At 46.8% G+C, this 25,132-nt stretch overlaps 3 protein-coding genes across 4 annotated transcripts in view; 2 read left to right on the forward strand and 1 right to left on the reverse strand.

The window, feature by feature from the left end:
- Positions 1–19,881, forward strand: part of RHPN2 (rhophilin Rho GTPase binding protein 2) — a 50,329-nt gene extending 30,448 nt beyond the window's left edge. Inside the window, exons 5-15 of the mRNA XM_072967264.1 lie at positions 2,956–3,033; positions 3,405–3,529; positions 5,372–5,538; positions 7,636–7,823; positions 8,231–8,387; positions 9,914–10,033; positions 11,495–11,689; positions 12,670–12,746; positions 13,087–13,233; positions 13,541–13,696; positions 18,593–19,881. Of these exons, the coding sequence (XP_072823365.1) occupies positions 2,956–3,033; positions 3,405–3,529; positions 5,372–5,538; positions 7,636–7,823; positions 8,231–8,387; positions 9,914–10,033; positions 11,495–11,689; positions 12,670–12,746; positions 13,087–13,233; positions 13,541–13,696; positions 18,593–18,853 (1,671 nt within the window). The 3' untranslated portion in view covers positions 18,854–19,881. The remainder of the gene's footprint in view (positions 1–2,955; positions 3,034–3,404; positions 3,530–5,371; positions 5,539–7,635; positions 7,824–8,230; positions 8,388–9,913; positions 10,034–11,494; positions 11,690–12,669; positions 12,747–13,086; positions 13,234–13,540; positions 13,697–18,592) is intronic.
- A 150-nt stretch (positions 19,882–20,031) lies between these two features.
- Positions 20,032–23,439, reverse strand: FAAP24 (FA core complex associated protein 24). 2 transcript variants are annotated; one of them, XM_006212193.4, is made up of 5 exons: positions 23,367–23,439; positions 22,939–23,057; positions 22,678–22,817; positions 22,365–22,517; positions 20,032–21,031 (listed from the first exon to the last, which is right to left on the reverse strand). In XM_006212193.4, exons 2-5 carry the CDS (start codon positions 23,042–23,044, stop codon positions 20,783–20,785), a joined length of 648 nt encoding a protein of 215 aa, XP_006212255.1. In that variant the 5' UTR covers positions 23,045–23,057; positions 23,367–23,439; the 3' UTR covers positions 20,032–20,782. The 2 variants fall into 2 exon arrangements, with proteins under 2 accessions (XP_006212255.1, XP_031527936.1); XM_031672076.2 differs by lacking the exon at positions 22,678–22,817.
- A 210-nt stretch (positions 23,440–23,649) lies between these two features.
- CEP89 (centrosomal protein 89) overlaps positions 23,650–25,132 on the forward strand; it is a 67,436-nt gene continuing 65,953 nt past the window's right edge. The window contains exon 1 of the mRNA XM_006212209.4: positions 23,650–23,804. Coding sequence (XP_006212271.2) covers positions 23,766–23,804 — 39 coding nt within the window. The 5' untranslated portion in view covers positions 23,650–23,765. The remainder of the gene's footprint in view (positions 23,805–25,132) is intronic.

Genomic DNA, 25,132 nt, shown 5'->3' on the forward strand with positions numbered 1-25,132 from the left:
CAGTTCCATCTGCGATGCTGGATGCTGTCCCTTTCGTCCTGTGCCCCTCCCTCCCCGTCAGCACCCACAACCCCACCCACCCATCCTGCTCTGTGCCAAGGAGGCAGCTACAGGCTCCTGGCCTGTGGCTTTCTGTTGGGTGTGGCCAAGGGGGAGGAGCACCAGCAGCAGATGGGAGGATGGGAGGAGAGGAAAGTTGGGGCTTTTAATTCCTCAGCTCCCTCAGCTGGCTACCTTTTGCCTTCCCCTCCACCAGGAAAAGTCGTGGTGGCTGTTGGATGCCTATCTCAGATAGCCACCCGCCTCTCCAGGTTCCGTTGCTCCTTCCCCTTGAATTGATTAGATCTCTGGGGCTTTAATGGCTCTGGAGGTTCTGCCCCAGCCCTGTGGTTTCCTATAACCCTGACCACACCACTGTAAGAGTTTTCCTTCAGTGCCCATCAGGCACACCTTTGTGTGCCCCTCCTTCCTCCTGGACCCAGTGGATGCTCCAGCCTCTCCCACTTCTGTTTCTGTTACATACCTGATTCTCGAATTTGCTTCAGTCTGTTTCTGTTCCCTGGCTGGTTTCCTTGTCAGTCCGTTTCTCACTGTTTCATCCCTATGTGGTTTAACACCAAGTAGAGCAAGCCTTCTCTACTACTATACTTTTCCAAATGTTCTTCGCTCTTCTTCCATGTTTTGACCTCCATGTTTTGTTAAGTTTCTCCAAAATAGCACTTTTGGGTTTTGGCTGAAATTTCATTAGATGTATAGCTTAATTTGGACAAAATTGCATCTTTACAATATTATACATTTTCATCCATGAACATATTCCTTTTTTGGTGGGGGGGAGTCATTAGATTGATTTATTTATTTTTTAATGGAGGTACTGGGGATTGAACCCAGGACCTCGTGCATGCTAAGCATGTGCTCTACCGCTGAGCTATACCCTCATCCCTCTTTTAACTTCTTATTTTAAGTAATTTCTCCCCTAATTTTAAAAACATTTTTGCCAGTGTCCACAGTAGAACTTGACAGAGCAGGAGGCTACTCTAGAAAGGATACTGTTCTCATCCTTGGGCATCTCCTGATGGTGGTCCTTAACGCTGTTCTGAGGGATGTTATCAGAGAAGCTCTAGAGGAACTTTGTCCCCAGATCATCCTTACTGTAATTAATGTCACTAATAACATAATTATACTTGAAAACCATTTCAGATTCTACACTGTGTCATTATAGTAGTAGAGGAGCTGATTTCGAACATCAGCACTTAAAGTCATAAAGAAAATCTGTAACGGCATCATAGAATGAAGGGAAAAGTTGGATAAAAATGACTAGATTAAAAAACAGAAGGAGCTTTCTGCATATCCTTGGACTCAGCGAAACGTCTTCTGAAGATGTGTTCTGGGGAACTAATCAGAGGCGTGCACAAGGATGAATCTTTAATCACAAAAACTTACAAATGACTTAAATGCTAAGGAAAGGGTTAAGAATATCATGGTACACCTTGGCTAGCACACACATAGTAGGTGCTCCAGCAGTGGATAAATGAATTGTACATCCATTCCTCTGGAGGATTATATAACCATTAAAAGTTGTGTTGTAGAGTATCTTGTGACATATGAAAACATTTGATATGTTGCCAATTCAAGAAAAAAAATCAAAGCAAAGTTCATTCAATACAATCCCATTTTTGTAACTGGACAGGTATATGTGTATATGGATCTTCACTGAACATGTAAAAAGCAGAAGGGACTTTAATGTAGAAGGTATGTAAAGGGAATACTCAGAGACACTTAAGAAAACGTAGCTGAACAATCTCTCTCCTCTCAACTCTCTTGCAGCCAGGGAGAGCCAGCACTAAGGAGAACGTCATGCAAGAATCCATTCTCCAGACTCTTTCTTCTCCTCTTATTTTCTTCCTGTAATGCTTGCCATCTTCCTATATACGATTTATATATATATATATATATATATATATATATATATAATTTACTTCTTCGTTGTGCCTGTTACGTATTGCCCACGTATTACATTGTGGGATGATAAGCTCCAAGGGGAAAGATGCTTGTTTTGTTCACTTAGTAGCCCCAGCACTGTGACCAGTGCCTGGTGCTCATCAATGTATCCTGTGACTGAATGAACTCACGGGGTGGTCCTCAAACACCTAGTTGAGGAGGCGGGGGGGTCCTTACAGGGGTGCTTTGGGACATGCCCAGAGCTGCTCTCACAAAGGTTCCCATCACAGACCCTGGCATGAATTTCCTTTGCTAGAAAGACCCCATGGTCTTCCTGGTACCGAGGGCAGCCCAAAGGATGAAGTTCTGAGCCCCCGAGTATCCGTGATGTTTGCCAGAATTATTTAACTTATAGTCACTTACACAAGTCACGTAACTGGGCTGCCAAGGCATGTATGTATGTATGTATGTATGTATGTATGTATGTATGTATGTAAGTATGTATGTATGTATTTATTTTTGATAGAGGTACTGGGATTGAATCCAGGATCTCGTGCATGCTAAGCATGCTGTCTACTACTCAGCTATACCCACCCCAACTTTAAAAAAAATTTTTTTTTAATTGAAGTGTAGTCAGTTTACAATGTTGTGTCAATTTCTGGCATACAGCACAATGTTTCAGTTATACATATACACACATGTATTCGTTTTCATATTCTTTTTCATTATAGGTTACTACGGGATATTGAATACAGTTCGCTGTGCTATACCAAGACATTTTAAAATAAGAAATAACTTCAACTTCCCTCTTAACTGAAGCGACAAAAGCAACGTTTTAAAATACACATAGATAAAGTCAAGAAAATAAATCCCACCACTCAGAAAAATCACTGTAGCCTACAATCTCTCATAAGTTTTTATGAATTCTACGTGTATTTTTAAGGGGAGGGGGTACCTTACTCTTTTGCCTGTTTATGGTTTTGAATCACACCTTACAGCGTCTCATTTTTCTTACAGGATTTTATTCTGGAGCATTACAGTGAAGACAGCTACCTCTATGAAGATGAAATAGCAGACCTCATGGATCTGAGACAAGTACGTTTCTGTGCAGGGCAGGGCAGGAGGATGGCTGCCGGAGCTCACTGAGTCTTCAGAGGGTCCCATCATCCAAGACAGGATCCCTTGAAGTCTTAAGGAGTCGCTGATGGTCGGGGTCAGAGTTGATAGGGAGGGGCTGTTGGAACCATCCAGTCAACTTGCCATGTAATAAGACGAGACAGACATGCACGGGAGCTGGGTTCCAGGACTTCTGAGTTCATCCCAGCCTTTTCCACCTCCCCCGGAGTTTATGATACCAGTAGCGGGGCCCAGGCTCCAGAGAAATAGCGTGTGTTAGCATCTTCCTGGGGGCGGGCCGGTCTGCTGTGGCTCCCCGCTCACCCTCTGGGTGGTTCCTTTCCTCTCAGGCCTGTCGGACGCCCAGTCGCAGTGAGGCCGGGGTCGAGCTGCTGATGAGTTACTTCATCCAGCTGGGTTTTGTCGAGAGCCGATTCTTCCCGCCCACCCGACAGATGGGGATCCTGTTTACGTGGTAGGTGCGGGGGGGCTGCTGCTTTCCCACCCCTCCTCTGCACTGCCGCCCCTCCTCCTAATTGCCCCATGAATGCAGGGGAGCCCAGACACGTATGGAGAAACCCATGTTTATTTATAACGGAGTTCCACGGAGGGGAGGCGCCCACAGACCGTAGTTTCTGACTTCAAAGAGCCAGCGAGCCGAGGAGAAGAGTCTTTTTTTTTTTTTTATGCTTATATTATCTTGGGGGAAACACCGGGGCTCTGAGGTGGAACTAACGAGAAGCAAGATTCTCGTCCCAGATGGGCTGCGGGCTGGGAATCAGGGTTTGTCCCAGTGACGAGGGCAGCAAGCAAATAGATCAGATTTTAAAAACTGAAGAAGCTCCTTTGAGTCTTCCCCAGAGTTGGTATTTTTCAACGATTAATGTTGATTAAACATTTGGAGATGCTGTACCTCTTCTCTGAGTTTGCTTAGCAGTGTGGCGAAAAAAAATAGTAAAAGGGTAGGGGGGTAGGAGAGTGGGGATATAGCTTAGTGGTAGAACACATGCCTAGCATGCACGAGGTCCTGGGTTCAATCCCTAGTGCCTCCATTATACAAATAAATAAATAAACCTAATTACCTCCCCGTCTCCCCGCCAGAAACTATCAAACATAAAAGAGTAAAAGAATAAATCCCAAGAGGTAAGAGGCATATTCAGAATTAAAGTTCACCGTGGCGGGTGGCTACTGAGGCTTTCCTTTTGAAAGGAAGAGTATATATCTTTTCCTAAAGATGCATTCGCTGCCTGCACGTGGGTGAAAGGGCCAGACGTGATTCCTCCTTCGTGTTGGTTAGGAAGAAGCCCCATGTCTACCCCCTGCTTGGTGTGGGAACTTTAAAACATGTCCCGAGTGTTTTAGACTTCAGGAAGAATTCGGAGAGGTTAGTGATAGCTGTATTTCACTTAGGAGAAGCCTTATATTTTTAAGGTACACTTCATTTTTTAGAGCAGTTTTGAGTTCACAGCAAAATTGAAGGAAAGGTTACACGAGATTTCCCGTATTCCCCCTGCCCCCGCTGCACACTCAGAACCTCCCCCACTTTGACATCCCCCACCAGAGTGGCACATATGTTACAACCGATGAGCCTACATTGGCACACCATCACCCAAAGTCCATCTTTTACATTAGGGTTCACCCTTGGTGGTGTACATTTCATGGGCTTGGACAAACGTATAATAACATGTATTCATACTATAGTATCATAAAGAGTAGTTTTTTGCACTGTCCTACAATCCCTAACCCTGGAAACCACTGATTCTTTGTGCTTTCATTGTTTTTGTCTTTTCCAGAATGTCATGTAGTTGGAATCATACAGTATGCAGTCTTTCCAGATTGGCTTCTTTCACTTAGTAGGAATGCATTTAAGGTTCCTCCATGTCTTTTCATGGCTTTGATAGCTCATAGCTTTTTTTTTTCCCATTTCTTTTTTTTTTCTTTTTTCAGTTTTATTAGGTAGAATTATTACAGTCTGACTGCACATACACATTATATTGCATGTAAATACATGTATACAGTATATTGCACATGATAACTCATAGCTTTTTAGTGCTGCATAATTTTCCACTGTATGGATATACCACAGTGTGTTTACCCATTCACCTATGGAAGGACATCTTGGCCTTCAAGCCTTATTTTTGTGTGTGATTGTGGATGTCTTTATTCAGATAGACCCATCATCTTGCTTGGAAATGAAAGCCTCATTGCATGTGCATCTTTGATTTTATTCAAGAAATAAATTTTGTCCATTTTCACCCCTACGTGGCATTAACTAGCCAAGGATTCCATATTCTCAAAACATGTTTCTTTTCAATAGGTATGACTCTCTCACTGGGGTTCCGGTTAGCCAACAGAACTTGCTGCTGGAGAAGGCCAGCGTTCTGTTTAATATTGGAGCCCTCTACACACAGATCGGGACCCGGTGCAACCGACAGACAGAAGCTGGGCTGGAGAGTGCAGTGGATGCCTTTCAGAGAGCCGCAGGTATGTCTCTGCGGGGGCTGCAGGGGATAGAGACCTGGCCCAGCCAGGTGGGACTGGTACCCCAGCTGAAGAAGGTCTTCGGGTCCTTCCCAGGCCCACCCTTGGTCTCATGAGCATGAAAGGGTCATCTTCTCACCCAGAAAATTGCTTGTGGGCTCAGACTCTGTCGCCTCCGTCTGAGTGTGACTTGTGTACACAGTGGTTAATAATTAATCTTTTCCAAATGAGTGGCCCCACAGATGGCAGTGAATGAACTGTTGCTTTGAACCTTATTTTGAAGATGAGAATAAGTTTTCTCCAACAGCGAGAATGTAGGCTTTTTCTTTTTCCCTTCCATCGGGCATACATATGACTCTCTGTACCTTTCTGTTGTGCTCCTTCTGCAAAGCTTACTCATCCGAGGTTGCTTGTCTCAGCCCCGTCCAGTGACACTTGGTACCAGCCTATAGAGGACTGGGAGCTGCCAGGCTGGGTGCAGTGGGCAGGCCTGTCTCGTGGGTCCTACTCCCCTCTAGTAGGAGTACTGTGTCCAGCAGTCTCTGCACGGGGAATGTGGGCACACGCAGCGGCACAGTGCACACCACAGCGTGATGCCTGAGCTGATTGCTCAGTTTCCCTCTGTGCCGGTCTTCCTCACTCTGCTTCCGGGTGTTCCCCCCACCCCCACCTCTCCGCTCCACAGAAAACCTTTTGGGGTATCTCACTTTGCTCTACGAGCCCATGAAGAACCACAGCTTTGCCATATTGGCTAATCATGGAATTGCTTGGTTAAAAATGCTTGATCCCTTGGGATGAAGCGACATACCGAAATTCCACGTGGGAGCCGATCTCTTTCATGTAAATCCTGTTCTGGGCTCATCTTTCTCTCTTGAGGAATCTTAAGCAGATACTCGTGGTGACCCGTCTCCAAGATGACAGAGATATGGGCAAAAATGAAGCTTGAGAAGAGACTAGGAGTGGATCCCAAAGGGGAGGAACCTGCCTGCAGCCACTGCCATCCTTCTGCAGGGCAGTTTATGGTTTGCAGCCAAACCAGAGGAACCAGTCAGATGGGATTCATGCTGGAGATTTTATTTCAGCTCCAGGTTCATTGTTGGTTAATGCTGTGACAGTTTTCTATCATATAAAAAAGTCAGCTGAGGTCTACAGCATGAAAATTTCTGCTGGAGTGGCTGAGTTGATCCTTCTTGAGGTCCTGGGGGAGAAGCTCTGGATTTCTCAGTGACCCAGGGGTTAAATGTGAGTGTGTCCCCACTGAGAGCCCTTCAGTCCTCCTGTCTCCCTGCCCTCTGCTTTCACCTCCATCAAATGCCTAGTCATGTGTGGAATTTCTCACAAGTGTCCCGGGTGAGACAGGAATGGACGGGTAGCAGGCTGGTTTCCCTGCCTGATACAGATATAAATGTTTCGGAGGAGAATTGGGTTTTTGTTTTCTAACCATGGTAAAACACGCAGAACAAAATTGCCATTTAAACCCTTTTTTAGAGCACTGCTCATTGGCATAAGTATATTCACATTGTTGTGCAATTACCCGTCTCCAGAACTTTCTCATCATCCCGAACTGGAACTCTGTGCCTATTGAACACTAACTCTCCATTCCCTCCTCCCTCCAGTGCCTGGGAAACACCGTGCTGCTTCCTGACTCTATGAATTTTTACTATTCCAGACACTTCATCTCAGTAGAATCATACAGTATTTGGTATTTCACTTAGCGTAGTGTCTTCATTCGTGTTGTAGCGTGTGTCAGAACTGCCTTTTCAAGGCTGAAGATACTCCATTGTACGTATGTACCACATTTTGTTTATCTGCATATCTGTTGATGGACATTTGAGTTGTTTTTTTGGCTTTTGGGAATAATGCCGCCATGAGCATTCCTGTACAAGTATCCGTTTAAGTCTCTGCATTTCAACTCTGCCGGGTTATACCTAGGAGAGAAATTGCTGGATCTTATGGTAATTGACATTCAGATTTTTTTTATTTAGAGATGCTTCATGACACCAGTTATATATTTTTGCTTCTGTCATTTTCGATACTTCTTAGCAGCATGGTGGAACAAATCTGATCCCCAACTAATGTGCAAAACCTTCCCACTTGTAGGAGTCTTAAACTACTTGAAAGAGACATTTACTCACACTCCGAGTTACGACATGAGTCCCGCTATGCTCAGTGTGCTGGTCAAAATGATGCTCGCACAAGCCCACGAATGCACGTTTGAGAAAGTCTGCCTTCCCGGGATCCAGAACGAGTTCTTCGTGCTGGTGAAGGTGGCTCAGGAGGCTGCCAAGGTAAGCCTCTCTGCTTCCTGTGACTCGCGGGGTGGGCGAGGTGCACTGGTGTGGGCCCACTGGAAGCAGTGGGGACTTCCCACGGCAGCTTGCCCGTGACCTGGGCAGCATGCCCGCCCCGGCTGGCCAGAGTGCCAGCTTGCGTTTTCTTGGCAAATAACGGCGTTTCAGATACGGATCACTGCTTCCATCTGCAGCTTAGCCTAAAAACCAGCATAATGACGGTGGCCTGATCGCCCTGTTCACTCTGACACGGACAGCACTAGGAGCCCTTGGAGTGGCTCCCAGATTGCGGAGTGGCCTCTGGCAGGGGCTGCTGCGTAGAAGAAAGGGCTCTTCTTCTGCAGCCTGGGGACGTGAAGGGCCCTGTGCCAGGCTCCCCCTTGCCAGTGTTCCTTCTGTTTTAGGTGGGAGAGGTCTATCAGCAGCTGCACACAGCCATGAACCAGGAGCCGGTGAAGGAGAACATCCCCTACTCCTGGGCCAGCCTGGCCTGCGTGAAGGCCCACCACTATGAAGCCCTCGCCCACTACTTTGCAGCCACCCTCCTCGTCGACCACCAGCGTAAGGCTTGGCCGCTCAGGGTGCCGGGCTCTGGTCAGGGTTGCAGTTTTGCTGCCTCTGGGCGATTCTGAGAGCTGTCTGCCTGTCCTCGAGATGCTCACAGCCTGGGGGCATAGGGTGGGAGTTACATGTTGGCCCAGTGACTGTCACTCAGAGTGGGATTAGGGGTTATGCATTACTGCTGTTGGAGGAAGAGCAGTAGTGTTAATTGTGCCTGGGTTGGAGCAGACAGCTTGACGAGGATGACGTTTCACTTGGAATCTAGGACCAGGGAGGCATTCGACTCGGGCACCAAACCTAAGGGGATGCCCATAAACTTAGCAGCCGAGACAATACTTTAACATAATAATTGTCGATGAATCAAAACTAATGCAAAAAAAAAAATCCACAGTGCTTAAAATTTTAAATGAAGACACAGATTCATAACAGTGCTGTCCTGAGCCACACTGGAGCCTGAAACAAAAAGAAATTTTGATGATTTGTTCATCATGAATATTTTTGCATTAGTTTTGATATTTAGAAGATTGCATTAAAATATTGCTGTGTTTGGGGCACCCCTTAAACTTTCAGCCTGAAGTGAGTGCCTCACTCTCCTCACCTTCTTCTTGGTTCTAATCTGAGGTTGGGTGGCACTTTTGTTGGCAATTAGTGCTAATCAAGGCAGCCCTTAGAGTAACGAAAAGGATAACCTCTGGGGCCAGACTGCCTGGGGTCATATGTCAGCCCTGCCATTTACTGGTTGTGTGATCTTGGGTAAGTTACATAGCTGTTCTGTGCCTCCATTTTCTCATCTGTAAAATGGGGCTGTGAATAGAGCCAATCTCACAGGCTGTTGTGAAAACTAAGTGCCTATATATGAAGCAAGACAGTGCCTTGTATGTAATGGACTCTCTGAGGGTGTTAGCTGCTGCTGGTAGTGTCATATAATCTATTAGGCGGGACGAGTCATGAAAACCAGTGGAAACATAGCGCTTCAGTCATTGTGATAGGAACGCTAATAAGGCAGCAGTTGGAGTCCTTGGTGTAGTCATGGATGGTTCCTCAGAGGTGGTGCCACTTGAGTTGGACTTGGAACTCTGAGGAGGACTGTTCCAGCTGAACAGGGAGGGAAAGGACGGCTAGAATGAGAACACGATCTGAGTGAGCCCTGGAATGGAGACTGGAAGTGTTGCGTGGTTTGGTGAGGTTAAGGGCACACATGCCAGGGAGGGTGCATGCACAGAGGCCACCAGAGGCTTGAAGCAGGTCTGTGCCTGGAGGTTCATGGGATGGGTGACTTGGAGGAGGTTGAGAGTGGGAACTCAGAGCCAAATTGTGAGCCCCTAGCGTGTGGCAGGCCCCGTGCACAGAGACCTGTGGGCTGGATTGCCTGGGGGTGCGTAGGGATGGACAGGAGACCTGTTATCCCACGTGCCTTGCAGAGCTGGAGAAGGGAACCAGATGTGATTGAAAGAGGGATCTCTGAGTGGGTCTGTGGTGCTGTCTCCAGAGCTCAGAAGGGCTGTATCCTGTGGTTCTCATTGCAGTGAAGCCTGGCACAGATGAGGACCACCAGGAGAAGTGCCTGTCCGAGCTCTATGACCACATGCCAGAGGGACTGACACCCTTGGCCACGCTGAAAAACATTCACCAGCGCCAACAGCTGGGTGCGTGTCGGCTCTCCTGCTCCCTGTGCCCCATCCGATGCCCAGCAGCTCCTGCTCATGGACACCCCCAGACAGGTCCCCAGGGCAGGGCCCTGACAGTAGGGCTTCCTGAGTCATTGTGGCCACTCTGGATTCAGACACCCTGAGGCGTAGTCCTCTAGCCTCAGCTGGCTTCCAAGGCTGTGTCCTCACAGGTCCCATGAGGGACCAGGCCTCCCATGGTCAAGCCAGAGCTTTGGCAGTCTTCCAGCACCCTAGTGGTCCAGGGGACGGTCCTTGGTCATCCTAATCCGGAAGGATGCGTTTCTTATGCCATACCTACGAACTGGTCATAAATTGTCCTGGCTTGGTCTCTAACAAGTCTCAGAGTGAGTATCTCTTTCCATTGGAAAACCTGAATTCTTCCACCACCCAAACCTGCCCCCGATCCCACACAGTTTCCCCATCTCGGTGGTAAATCCATCGCTCTAGGTGTGCAGGCCAGCAACTTTGGACTCACTCTCTGCCCACATCTTTCTTTCTCACCCGCTATTTGATTAGCAGATTTGGGAAAACACATCCCAAATCTGAACACTTCTTACCTACCACCTGATCCAAGCCATGCTTATGTAGTGCTTTCTTAACAAACCTTGACTCACTTAAACCTCACACAACCCTAAGAGATGCATATGGTATGATCCCCGTTTTTCATTTAAGGAAACAGAGGCCCAGAGAGGCTGCATGGCTTGCCTAGCTTTTTGCCAGAAGCCCTTGTGGACTCCCATCTCACCCAGAAGGAGCAGAAGTCCTCACCTGCACTTCTGTGGTTGGACATGGTCTGGCCCTTGCTCCTCTCTGGCCTCGTTGCCTACCCTTCTCTCCAGCCCTCACTCCCTGTAGCTGAACTCCCAACTCTTTGTTGTCCACTCGGGCAGGTTCCTGCCCCAGGGCCTTTGCACTCGCTGCTGTTCTTCTAGGAATGCTCTCTGTCAGATATCCTCATGACCGCTCCTTCACTTCAGGGCTCTGCTTAAAAATTACCTTTCAAAAGAGATTTTTCTGATCACCCACCATAGCAAGGCAACTCCCCTTTCCCCATCCTCTCATGCCATGAATACCTACGCTGCTTTATTTTTCTCCAGAACTTTATTGCCACATGAGCCATCACCTGTTTCTTTGCTTGTTAATTATCTGTCTTCAACTACTAGCATGTAAACTCCGTGTATGCAGAGGCTGGTTTTTCTTTACTGCTTTATCTCTAGTGCCTTGAACATTCAGTAAATGTTTGCTGAATGAATGTATTGTAGACACAGGTGAGCACATTGCACATGCATTTAAGAGGGACTGGAGCCATCCAGGCAGATTCTTCAGGAACGAGAACGTCCACTTTCTGGGCTAATCCTTGGGCACTCGGGCTCTCCTTGAAGTACTCCCGTTGCAGTTCACGACGGGTGTCCCATGGTGTTGATTTTCTGTGGGCAGGTAAGGCGCACCTGTGCAGAGCCATCACCCACCACGAGGAGTCCATGAGAGAGGCAAGCCTGTGCAAGAAACTCCGGAACATCGAGGTGCTGCCAGAGGTGCTGTCCGCGGCACACCAGCGGTCCCAGCTCAAGTACACTCAGCTTCGTGAGGACGATGACCTGCTGGACTTGATGGACGCCCCCAGCATCATCTGTGAGTGGCCTGGGTGCTGGGGCCAGGTGCAGAGTTCCCCTGGCTCTCATTTGCTCGCTGTGTGCCAGGCCCTGGGATGGGGCCACGTGCTGCTCTTGCCCTGGACTTGTCACCTCCTCATTCCCAGATCCAGGACCTTCATTATGATCTTTGTCCTCGTCAACCCCTTGGTGGCAGCTGACCACCTCCTGCCCCGTAACACCCTCCTGTGGGGTTGGGGGCTTGCCGCCCCAGTCCTACTGCCACTTCCCTCCACCCTTTTTGCTGTCTTGCCCAGGGTCCCCCCACCCTTCCTGGCATTCTTGAGGGTCTCCTCTCCCTGGTTTGCTTCCTCTAAATCCCTTTCCTGAAAGTCTCACAACCTCCTTTGGGGTTCCAGCCATCACCGCTTGTCAGGAGACCCCTGGAACTGCCTTTCGCCTTGAGGCTTTTCCTGCACTACCCACCCCTCCCCCAGATCACCTGCCTTCTGGGAAACTGTGCTTGGCTCTCTGTCTTTCACCTCTGGCTCCATGGTTTGAAAGCCAACTGCATCCTTCATCCTGCTCCATCTTTCATCGGCACCAACATTTCTTTTTCCTTTGGTAGGGTGGGGTGGGGATTCAGTTTATTTATTTATTTTTGATGGGGGTCCTGGGGACTGAACCCAGGACCTCGTGCACGCTAGGCATGCACTCTACCACTGAGCTATACCCTCCCCTCCAACCCAGAACTTTGTGCTGAAAGCATGCTACTTCCCTAACAGCCACACCTGAAACGTAGGTCGCTTCTCGGTAGGATTTCATTTGTGCCAGAGGACGTCCACTAGAATATAAATATGCTCCTTAAAGGCAGGCAGTTTGTCTCATTGTCACTGCTGTGTCCCAGCCCCAGAGCAGGGTATGGCTTATGGTAGGTACCCAAATGGACTTAGACCTGAGTTTTCAAGGACAACTTTCAATGACAGAAACATTTGTGCCTTCACTTTTAATCTTTTCCAGCTAAAGCTGAGAAAGAGGTTGAAATTATACTGCCCCAGTTCTCCAAAGTGACAGTAACGGACTTCTTCCAAAAGCTGGTATGTCGAACATTTATTTCATAATGACATGAGAGGACAATTTTTTTTTAATAAGTTGCAAGGTGGTAAAAGGCTATTTTTAGGTGTTTTAAATTTTTTAAATTAGAGATGTGATATGACTTTAATTAAGGTAATTTTAAAAAGAACTTTAAGTATATTGCATCTTTTAGAGAAAATGTTCTTGTATGACTTGCTGTGCATGTGTTGTCCCAGACGGTGTCATTGGTCTCTGAGCAGGGCCAAATAAAATCTGTAAGCACAACAAGGCCACATTTCCTTTAGTTTTCAAGTGCTCGATTCAGCCTTCAGATCCTACATCTGATGACACTGTGTTCCACAGGGCCCTTTATCTGTGTTCTCGGCTAACAAGAGATGGACGCCTCCTCGAAACATTCACTTCACTGCAGAGGGAGGGGACTTGGGGTTCACCCTGAGAGGGAACTCCCCAGTTCAAGTCCACTTCCTGGATCCATCCAGCTCTGCTGCGGTAAGTGTGGACCCTTCTAGCCGGGGAGCAAAACTCACTGGCATCTTTGCAGGCAGCTGAAATGGTAAAATACACAGAGAGCTGCCCAAACAGATCTGGGTGAATGAATTTAGGGTTCCTCTCTGTGAAAGGCCTGGCTTTATGTAAAAAGCCTCTCATGCCTTTTCTTTCCAAAAGAGAAAAAGATTAATTTTTGCCTTCTTGAAGTAAACTCATGCAGATTAGTATTTTGTTAATGAACTTGGGAACTGCCTCAGGGATTTGAATGAAGAGAACATTGACCTTTGTTTAAACCACACTTTTATAGGAGGCAGGCGCCAGGGAAGGGGATTATATTATTTCCATTCAAAATGTGGATTGTAAGTGGCTGACACTGAGTGAGGTGATGAAATTGCTGAAGAGCTTTGGCGAGAACGGCATTGAGATGAAGGTCGTGAGCCTCCTCGACTCCATGTCGTCCGTGGTGAGTGCCTGTGCCCCTCCCCTGGCAGTAAATAGGGGCGTGGAGTGGCGTCAGCATGAGTCCAGCCCCAGTGGTCCTTACAGGGACCCCTGCCTCCTGTCTGCATCTGTGACAGGTCACAAATGACTGAACTCTTAACATCACTGGGATGTTCTCACCTTGGGTCCGAGAGATCATTTGGAAAACTTTTTCAAAATCCTATAGATAAAAGAACCCATTGATTTATTTTTTCTGATTTAATTCTTTTTAGTTACAAAAGTAGTACATATTCATGGTTAAAAAAATACATACACAGATGGTACAGAAGGGCTGAAGATGATGTGGGAAGACCCTCTCTGCACATCAGAGACGGTGTTAGCGGTTTCCTGTGAGATCCTGGGGAGTGTCTGAGCCGGGGCAAGTCCCTGTGCAGTGCAGTGTCACATCCCCGTTTCCCCAGGTGGGAGGAATCGTCCCATACACACTCTTCCGCCCTTGCCGCATTTAATTATGGACCTTGGACGCTTCCCTCTGCAACAGTTCATGTATTCATTCAACAAATATTGATTGACTATCAACTGTGTGCCAGGCCCTCCTTAGGTGTTGGAGCTACTGCTGGAACTCAACAGCTAAGGTCCCTGCCCCCACAAAGCTGGCGCTAAATAAGCAAATAAGGGATTGTGGTTTTGATAAATGCTGTAAAGGAAGTAAGACGTGTAACAGGCTGGAATGACTGGGGGTGGGAGAGGCCTGGGCAGGGCTTGTACTGAGACTTGAGCGATGAGGAGGAACCAGCCATTTGAAAGAGGTACAAGAACAGCTTGTGGGCAGAGGGCACCAACAGGTGCTGAGACCCTGTGGCAGGAATGAGCCTCACCTGCTAGAGGAACAAAAAGAAGGGCTTTGAGCTTAGCATCATGACAAGGGCAAGGGTGGCCGGAAGTGAGGTGGGAGGAAGGCAGGGCCTCACTGGTCATGGAGGGAGTTTGAAAGCCACTGAACCTTTTAAGAAAGGGAGTGATATGGTGTGATGGTTTATTTGGAAGGATGTCGCTGCCTGGAGGCTGGCTGGGTGGTTGCAGAGTGAACTAACTGGCTGTGGCTGTCATCCAGGCCCATGATGTTAGCAGCTTAACACTAGGGGGTGACAGTGGAGGTGGAGAGGGGGGTGGTGCACCTGAGACATATTTTCGAGGTAGACAGCCAACAGGGATTTGTAGATGATTTGTGTAAAAAAGATGGTGGAAAGAGAGAGGACGCCTCAGTTTGGAGCTTGAACAACTGCATCACTTTTCATAATGAAGGGAAACGGGGCGGGGGTGAGGGAGGCAGAGGAGAGAGAAAACACGTGTTGAGCTCTGAATGTTTCATGTGCCGTCAGACATCCAGATGTAAGTGTAAAGCAGGCAACTGGGTGTTAAAATCTTCAGTTCAAGGGAGAAGTCAGAGCTAGAAATAAATATTTGAGGATCATCAACATAGAGATGACATTTAAAGCTGTAAGATACTAAATGAAATGACCCTCAAGGGGCTGAGGGCCAAGGACTGAACCCTGAGATACCGCAAGCATCTGGAGTTCAGTTAGAAGAGCAATGGGTGCGAAGGAGAGTTCAGACAGGTAGGATAAAAAGGAGCTGCTGAGAACAAGAGAGAATCCTGCCTGGAGGGAGCAGTGGTTGCAATGAACACAGCTGAGAGGTGGAAAATGAGGGACGCAGAGCCCTGTCTCATATATTTGGCAGCAGGACAAAAAGACACTTTTCCTGGAGAAATGGCAACAGAAGTCAGACTAGAGAGGGTTGGAGAGTGAGTGAGTGTGTGATTGCCTTGGTAAGAAATGTCCAGAATGGGCAACTCCATAGAAACAGAATGTAGATTAGTGTTTGCTGGGGAACGGGGAGGAACTGCTGGTGGGTACAAGGTTTCTCTTTGAGGAGAAGGGGGTGGGTGGGAATGTTCTGACATTCATAGTGGTGGCAGACACACAGCTCTGACTATACTAAAAATCACTGGATTGTATTAAAATAGTGAATTTTAGGTTCGTGAATTACATCTCAATTTAAAAAAGAAGATAAAGAAGTCAGGGAATGCACAGAGCATCCTGGGGGAAGGGATCGTGAGGGATGCCACTTTAAGGGGTGGAATCCATAGATTTACTGGGCTAGTGATCAAGGCCCCCACCAGAAACAAAAGAAGTTTGTCTCAAAGGAGGGTAAATAAAAGTGCTGGGCTCTGTCTGGCCTGAGGCGCTGGAGTAGAGGCGCAACCAGAGGACGTGTGGCTGAGAGAGCAGCCCTGCCCCTGAAAAGAGACTGAAAGGCTTCTCTGTTAGCCCCGTCACACCTTTGAACCAGGCCAACCAAGAATCTGATGTAGAGGTTAGAGCCAGGATTCTGTACTCAGACTGCCTGCGTTTGAATCCTGGCTTTCACCAGTTCTATGACCTTGGGCATCAGGGAACTGCTCAGGAAAATGGAGGAAACTGTGCCGAGCCGGGTACACATTTCAGTTCATAATAGGTGTTGTAATAGTCATCGCCATGATGTGGTTATCCTTTTCACCCAGCATGGACTTTAGATAATGACAGACGAGTGCTGTTTTTAACTGCCGAGCCTTTTCTGTAAACAACAGGAACGATAAAGTCCAGTGCTGTGGCTGAAATCGGTTGCCTTCTACCAGCTCTCTCTGGATGATGGTGGGGAACCCTAGTGCTTACTCCTCCTTGGAGCTCCCCTTTTTTTCTCCCATGGAGCCCATTTTGATGACTCCTGGTGTAGTGGCAAGAATCCCAGGCTTGGAATCAAAGACCTGGAATCAGGCCCTGTCTGCTATTAACAAGCTGTGTGACCTTTAGCAGGTTAATACCCTCCTTAGTCCTCATTGTCCTCATCTGTATAATCTGAGGCTCAGACTAGTGCAGTGGTTTCCAGCTGTGCTCCCACAGAGCTCTGAGAGTTCGAGAGGCACCCCAGGAAGATTTGGGGAGTGGACAGTGGGGAGCATGCTGGATGAGGACAGGAAAAGAAGTGAACGGGAGGAAGGGAGCAGAGACATTGCCCTGGTAGCTAGGAGGGGGGACATAGAGGAACGCTTTTCAAAGGTGTGTGTGTCGATAGCACCGTGAACTTGTGTGCTGATGGGAAAGGTTTGGGAGACAGGAATGTAGGAAGGAGGGGATACCCAGAGGAGAGAGGGCGTGAGATCCAGGCACACGGGAGGGCAAGTCTTCGGAGACAGATGCAGGTAAGTACAGTTGGCCCTCCGTGTCCACGGGTTCTGCATTCTTGGGTTCAATGAACTGTGGATCATTTTATATGATGCATTTGAGCATCCATGGCTTTTGGCATCTGCCGGGCATGTTGGAGCCCTTCCACGTGGACATCAGGGCACGACTGTATAAAGCAAGGGTATCAGGAGGGCACGTGAGGGGCTTGAGAGAAGGAATGTAGGAGAAAAGGAATAAAGTTACTAGGGAAATGTAGGAGCACCAGGTAATGAGGTGCCTTGTAGAGGTTTGGGGTCGGCATTAGAATTTCAAGGGAAGCCAGTTGGCTTGGTAAATATCCTCCAGGAATGTGTGGCTTTTTGGATGCAGGTTTGGGGGAGACAGAGGATAGAGTTGACATTTCCTGGCTTACAGTTGCTGGTGGAAGAGAATCGAGGGTATTTATGAGGGAGTGGTTTTAATGATGCATAATGGACACTAAGCAGGTTAAAGTCGAAAAATGTTTGCAGGCATCAAATCTACCTCCAGGACTGTTTGTTTTATTATTGTTTTTAATAATAGCATGTGTGTCAGGTAGAGCATGGTGGGATTAATGGGCAGTTTTATAGAAAAAGGAGAGGCAACTTCATCCAGAGGGGCCAAACTCAAGAGGGACATTTTACAGTGAATACCCCTCCTTTATTGCTGCATCACCCAAATTCCCCTCCTGGATTTATATTGTGAACAGTGTGCCCAACCACTTTCAATATAGTGCATGTATACTTATATATATGGCCTGATTTCAGTGCCTGGCACATGGTAGATGGTCAGTAAACATTTGAGCAAAGTAATCTCAATGTTAGGCACACCTTAGAAGCAGGTGATAACTTACGTGGAAGTGTTTAGAAAGCAGCCTCCTTCCCATTTCCTGTTTAACTCCGACACGATCCTTTAAAAGTTCATGGTAGTGGTTGGTGGGTATGGAGTTCACTTGGGGAAGATGGAAAAGTTCTGCAGGTGGATGACGGTGATGGTTACACAACAATGTGAATGTACTTAATACCACTGAACTACAGTCAAATAATGGTTAATGGTCAACTTTATGTATATTTCACCAGTTTTTAAAATGGGGAAAAGTTAATCACATCGACACCATAGATTCTGTACTGTCTTTAAAGAGAGTGAAGTTGACCTCTACCTATCGGTAGGGGCTGAAATCCAGGATACGTTAAGCGGAGAAAGCAGGGTGCAGACCAGTGTGTGTGTGATTCTTAAGGAAAGACAAATGGTGCTGCGTGCTTCTGCACCACATCAATACCTGTGCATGGACGTTATCTTTAAAGTATAACAGACAGTGGTGACCTCAGGGGAATGACCTGAAAGCTGGGCTGGGAGGGACACCTCCTTTCACCTTATGCATTTTCATATTACTGACCATAAGTATGTATTACTTTTTCAAATATAAATATAACCTTAAAAAGTCGATACTGGTCATTAGCCTAAATCACGACTACTGAGCACATTCCTTAAAAACTGTCCTTGTTTTTAAGAACCTAATTCTACAAGCGTTAGTCACCGAGTTTCGGAATTATACCAACTGAGTTTTAAAAAGGATGCTGTAAGCGTGGAATGGGAATCTGAAAACTTGGCAGTCATTTCTCGGACATCTTTGAGGGTTTCTAACACCCTTCTCCTTCCTTTTCCATGTGCAGCACAGTAAGTGTGCCACATTCTCGGTGGGAATGCAGAAAACCTACTCCATGATCTGCTTAGCCATAGATGACGATGATAAAACGGATAAAAACAAGAAAGTCTCAAAAAAGCGTTCATTTTTGAGCTGGAGCATCAACAAGAACAGACAGAAGTCGGTGAGCACCCTGTGCCTCCCGTCGGTCGGGGTCCCGGGGCCTCCGGTCAAGAAGAAGCTCCCGTCTCCGTTCAGCCTTCTCAACAGCGACAGCTCCTTGTACTAATTAATGTGAGGAAACTAGGACGTTTCCAGGACAGACTGGGCCTCCGTATCTGTGCCTTAAAGGAACATTTCTAAATAGTCTCAAATCCCATTTTCTCACAGTGTAGACCTACAACTGATATGTCTTTATGAGTGAAAGTAACAAGAAACCTCTAGATATTTGTGGAAAACAAACTTATTTGGCGAGTCTCACCACATTGCTACAAGTTATTTATTACATAAGGTATTGTAAATAGAATTACTTTGAAAGTATGGCTGTTTTTAATGACTTTTAGTCACTTACTATCATAGTTAAATTTGGACTACCTGTATTGGTCCTGTTTGTAACTTTCCAGACTTGGGTAATAGATAATTTCTTGACTCAGAATTCAGATGACCCCAGATTAAGGCAAGCCAAGGGACTATAATGACAGATTAGTGTTACTAAAAACTGTTCCAAAGGGATGCTTCCCCAGGGGGAATTCATTAACCTAAAACAACAAGATTTTACTATTACTTCTAGATAATATAATGCTATTTCCAGATAAAGCCTAGTGCCAAATTTGTCATGGCTAATTAGATAAAAAACCATTTCCCCTACTTTATGTCATTAAAAAGTCGCTAACACAGTGGCAGTGTTAGATGAAGATGCTGTCTACAAGGTAGATAATATACTGTTTGATACTCAAAACACTATTCATTTTGTTTAAAGTAGAAAGTACATAACTGTATTTTAAGAGTCTTTAAGAAGGGTTAAAAACATTTTAAAAGGTCAAGATGTAAATGATTCAAGTTTAGAGCTCTATTTGACTTTTGATTTGCTGTAAGTTGGATGATACTGTGATTCTGGTAAGATTCACGGTTGACATAGTACAAATTATATAGCTTAAAAAAATAACAGCATTGATACCTAATTTTGAGAATGAATGAACTTAAATGTTTTCTAGTGTGTAATATCAAAAGGGAAACCACTATATTTGGGAAAGTGTATCCACTGCTCTTAGGGCCACTTTTGTATAAATATTTAAATAAACTCATTCATTTGCCTGAGCTAATGTTTTCTACTTTTATTTCATTTTAATTTCCTCTTTTAAGTCATTTTTGCCCTCATGCACAAAATGTTTTTCATTGTGTTTCATTTTTTGAAATGACTAACATTTCACAAAACAGAACTTAAAGGGCTTTCAAGTTACCTCAGTATCCTTGAAAACATAAGATCTTTATTTTTGGAATAGGCTATTATACCTTCTGACCCCAGCCCTTGGCTTTCCTCTCTGGATGCGGCTGCCCCTCCCATTTTCCTGTGTCCCTGCCCATTGTTGGGCTGTACATTTACAAACACATGCCTTCCCTCCCTCACACACACTGGCTTTTTATCTTAAAATGGGAACTCTAGACTCCAAGCTTTCCATGTTCAGAAGACTGTGCCCACTGACTATAAACAAACTGTGCAGCTATCAGGAAGGGAGTAGGAAGGAAGAAAGGCAGTACAATTATTTGTTTACACTGGCAACAGCCCTCAAAGCACAGGTGTATTAAGACCAGACCTGAAAACCAGTGGCTCCGCCAGCAGGAACAACGGGCTTATGGTGCACAGTGCTTCATTGTAGGTTTGTTTCCTTTAGACGGTCACATCTTTCACCTTCCGTGATATAGGTCATGGTCATACATGAAAGTCTGCCCAAGCCGGCTTTCTGCTGAATCTGAGAGTCCCTATTTAAATCGACTCCCTTAGAAAGACGCCCACCAGCCCTCTTCATGCCAGCAGGATGGGGGCAGTGCCACCTGGGGCCCACTAACTGAAGTGCCTGAGCCCAGGGGGCAGGGTGGGACAGCTGGCAGGTTCCACTCAGGCCTTACTATCTTTCACTAGAAAATCTTTTTTCTTAATGTGAAAACAAGAGAAGATCCTGTAGTCCGTGGTGTAAAGGAGATGCCGGGAGAAGAGCCGTCACCTGGACTGGGTGAAGAACGCATGAATGTGCTGGGCCACTGCTTGTCCGACCACTGGCTCCAGTTCTTGGATGGAAGCATTACTCAGCTGCTGGAGACTTGGAAACCTCTGAAGCAGCAGCGGGGCTTTAACTTTTCCGACTCCTGGGATCTGCTGCACAGTTCGAAGGAGGGCCGGCTCAGAGATCAGAGCCCGTTTCTTTCTGAGCAAAGGGTTCTTACTGGGCTCTTTGGCTTGCTCTTGAACCTGAACCAAGATGAAAGGAAAAGCACATGAGTGCCCTCTAGAGGACTGGCAGTTTTCATAAACACTTGTTTTTCCAGATGGTTCAGCTGGACGTATCACTACAAATGTTTTCATATACCATGAATATGATTTTTCAGACATCAGCAGAGTTATTGAAAGGTGAACCATGTGACTACACCAGGGAGGAAGAGATAAAAATTGATTTACAAAAACTTGAGATTTCAGAAAGCTTAGGATAAAATGAATGAACAGATAACTGAGGAATTCAAGCATGTTCCTGTGGTCCACTAAGAAATGTTTCAGTGGTATAGGATTAGATGACAGCTATACCAGCTTGATACAGGACCTGGAAGAAGCTTGCCTATCGGAGGAAAAACCCAGTCTTCAGTTAGTGGTGGATACAGGAAGGCAGATAATAGCATCATAGCAAGGGGAGTTAGGAAGAGTAAGGCAAGGGATGTGGTGGACAGCCATGGGGATGGAGGGATCTGTGAACCATGCAGGGCTGCTTGCATTTTTCAAATTGCCTCTCAACCCTAGCTGCACATCAGAGGGGGAGAGTTCAGAACAACACAACAACAATAACTGATGACTAGGCCCTGACCCCACATTCTGATTTTTTTTTTTTAAACTGAAGTATAGTAGATTTACAGTGTTGTGTAGATTCTGATTTCTAACTGGTCTGAGGTAAGGCTCATGTATTAGTATTTTTAAAACTTCCCCAGGAAATTCTAATGTTTAAGCACACTAAATAATCAGTGAGAACAGTGGAGAACCACCAAGTTTTTTTTTTAATTTTATTTATTTGGGGTGGGTAATTAGATCTATTTATTTGTTTTTAGAGGAAGTGCTGGGGATTGAACCCAGGACTTTGTGTATGCTAACCATGCGCTCTACCACTTGAACTACACCCTCTCCAGAGAAACACCAAGTGTTAAAAAGAACACAACACATAAACTTGAAGACAGAAGTACTGATGCTTAACAAAAGATATGCGGGGAGGAGGCTGGGCAGCTGTGAGTTAACATTATCACTAGTGTAAGTGCGGAATAATGCATGATGGAGTCATCACAGCCTGGGAGGCCAAAATCAGGTGTCTAACTTGTTCACTTTATTATATACTTGTCTAGGGTAGGGGGCAAGCTCAGCTGGCTGCAGAAGCCACTTCTGAACTTAAATTCCTCAAAAAAGTTTTTATAAACCAACCCAGAGACTGATATAGATCAATCTGACACAATGCACCTACAGTAAGAGTAGCTGCCAGAGAAGGATCCAGGAAGGTCAGTCAAGAGTCAGAAAACAGAGCTACTGGGGAGTAGGAATCAGTACTTACTAACTGGATGAGGAGGCAGGACGCTTCCATCTGGCTGGCCACTGGAAGCAACACCATCCCAAGATCCAGCACAGTAAATTTCTGCATGGCTGGAAAGTACTGTTCACTCATCTGCGTTTTTTCAACCACTACAATCCCTTGAAGTTTACCGGACTTCAAAAAAAAAAAAAGGCAAGAAACTATTTTGTAACAAAATTCCATTTAAGATGAAGAAGCTATCCAAGAGTGCTTGGAATGGTCAATGGTTTTACATAAATTATTCCAAGAGATAAAAGTCAATTTTCATTTTCAGTTTCTTTAACTAAGCACTTACATTTCTAACCCGAACAAGTCTCTTTCTGTAGCCATTTCCTGCTACCAAATCCGCTTCGGTGACATAAAGAATGCAGGATCTGCTAGACAAGTAAAAATCTACCGGTGCCAGGCCATCCTCAAAAACGAGTTTAATTTTCCCTTAAAATACAGACAAGAAAGTAAGTTCCCTGAGCTTTGGCTGAAAAGACGGCAATAGGTGAAACGTTTTTTAAAAGTGGGGTGGGGTGACAGAGGGCTGGTGTGGAGGAAGCCCACCGACCTTGCATTTCTTGTGCCAGATGCGATCCGCGCCATTTCTCATTGGCCACAATGTGCCCAAATGGCACGTACATGGGGCCTGTGCCATCAGCGGCGTTCCCTTCCATCGGCGGCCTCGATCTAATGAGAGGAATGCAAGACGGCGCTTGAGTAGGCTCTCCGGCACAAGGCCCCACACTCCCCTCCGAGCTCGGGCCTCTGGCAGGAGCCTGTCTGAAGAGTGTTCTTGAAAAGACTGGATTATCGGCCAAAGGCTAAGAACAAGGAGATTCCTGTCCTGGTAGCCGCGTCCCTCATTTCCGTCACCTGCCTGGCCCCTGACACCCCCCTGCTCGGTCCGCGCCGTGTTGGCTCAGTCCAATCCAGGGTGGAGGCCGAGCCGGCCGGGGCCCCACTTCGGCCCCAGCCCAAGGGTTCCGGCGACATTACCTGCGGCGCGCCACTTCCGGGTTCCTTCCTGCGCTCTCGCCGGGTCCTTCATCCTGCCCGCCCTCCGCCTCTCCCGGCGCCGGATAGGCTATGGCCTTGGAGATCGACACCTGATCTGGCCAATAAAAGGATGGACAGCGCGCACAGTTTCCGCCCCGGAGAGTGTTTGAATGAGACCCGCTGGTTGCCAAGAGCGACGGGTGTGAAGTAACCTTGGCTCTGATTGGTCAGGCGGAAAGCAGAGCTAACGGTAGACGTGGTTGTTGCTAAGTCCCTTGATTGAGTAGCATCGGCGTTTGGGGCAAGGCCAGCTGGAGGAGCCAGACTTTAGAGAGTGGTCCTCCGCTCTGAGATCTACTTGGCAGTCCAGTCGGGGTCTGGCCGCCTTCCGCAGCAAGGATGCTCCTGGGATTCCAGAGAGGCCGCAAGAGGCAGTTTGTAAGTAGACTGACTGCTCTCTGGCCCGTGCGGTCGGGAGTTAAGTGGGGAGGGGTCGGGATTTGGGATAGAGGCAAGGTAGCGGCTCAAGAGGAAGGGGTTTTCCGTTAGAGTAGCCCTTAGTTTCCGTGTTCTAAAGAATCCTCTATCCCAGGGTCGGCTTCGTGTTCTAAAGAATCCTCTATCCCAGAGATAGAGAAGCCCTTAGTTTTCGTCTTCTGAAGAATCCTAATTGGATAGGACTGTCTCCCCAGTAATATTATCTCTGGTGTCGGGGAGCTCACCCCTGGCGGCGTAAACCTGCTCCACTGAGTGATATCCCCCAGTGGAAAGTCATTCTTGATTCCTCCCTCTGCCACCCACCGCGTACACCCCACCAGCAAGTTCCATAGATGCTATGCATCAAAGGCAATTGGCAGCTGTCCTCGCCCTTACCCTGGCCTCCAGCATCTACCTGGACTGCTGCAGCTGTTTCTCCCTTTTTCTCAGTCTCCACTCCTGTCCTTCCGCTAGGTCCGTTCTCCACAAAGCAGCCAAAGGGATTCTTTTAAAACGCAAATCTGATTATGGCCAGTGCCCCCAACTCACGTGCACGACTCTCCAGCTTTTCCCATCTGTCTTCTGTTACATCAGGCCTTTACCTTTGCCATTCCTTCTGCCTGGAATGCTTCCTTCCAAACCTTCCCATGGCCACTCAGTCACAGCAGGCCTATACATACTCCTGGTCTCATTCTGACCCCTCCTCCTACTAGTGAGCTACTCATTTCCTCTACTATCCTGACACCTACAATTTGTTGACACCTTCCCCTCCCCAGTCAGGTGGTCCTACCAATGTCCTCGTTGCTCTCTTTCCCAGCCCAAACTTCTAATTCCAGGGTCTGTCATTATAACCATTCCCCAGTGTCCTTGCTCCTGTCTCCCTTTTCCATATTTGCCTGGTAAAACCCCAAACCTACTTACATCCAGTTCTCCATACATTTAATACGTTAAATGCAGAGAAAGCATTTTGATAAGGATGCTCCTGAACTCTGTTTCAAATTGGGATCAGAAAGCGTGCTTCACTTGTCTTCCTGTTCTCAGCCTCTCTGACATGCTGAAATCCTTTTAGATAAGTGGATGTTGAGAAATAATGAAGGCATAGCTGAAGCACATTTTTCCATTGCAGTTATGCTAGTTCAGTCAGCATGTTTATTGAGGTTTTTACTGCATTATTGTGTTCGTACGGTGGGTGTGCCAGATAACCACAATTGATGGATGGCCTATGGCCACGCTGGCTAAAGGGTAGACAAACCTATAAGTCAGTCAGCACAAAGTGCTAAGTCAAGAAG

This window comes from Vicugna pacos, chromosome 9 (genome assembly GCF_048564905.1).
Source record: "Vicugna pacos chromosome 9, VicPac4, whole genome shotgun sequence".
Classification (NCBI taxonomy): domain Eukaryota; kingdom Metazoa; phylum Chordata; class Mammalia; order Artiodactyla; family Camelidae; genus Vicugna; species Vicugna pacos.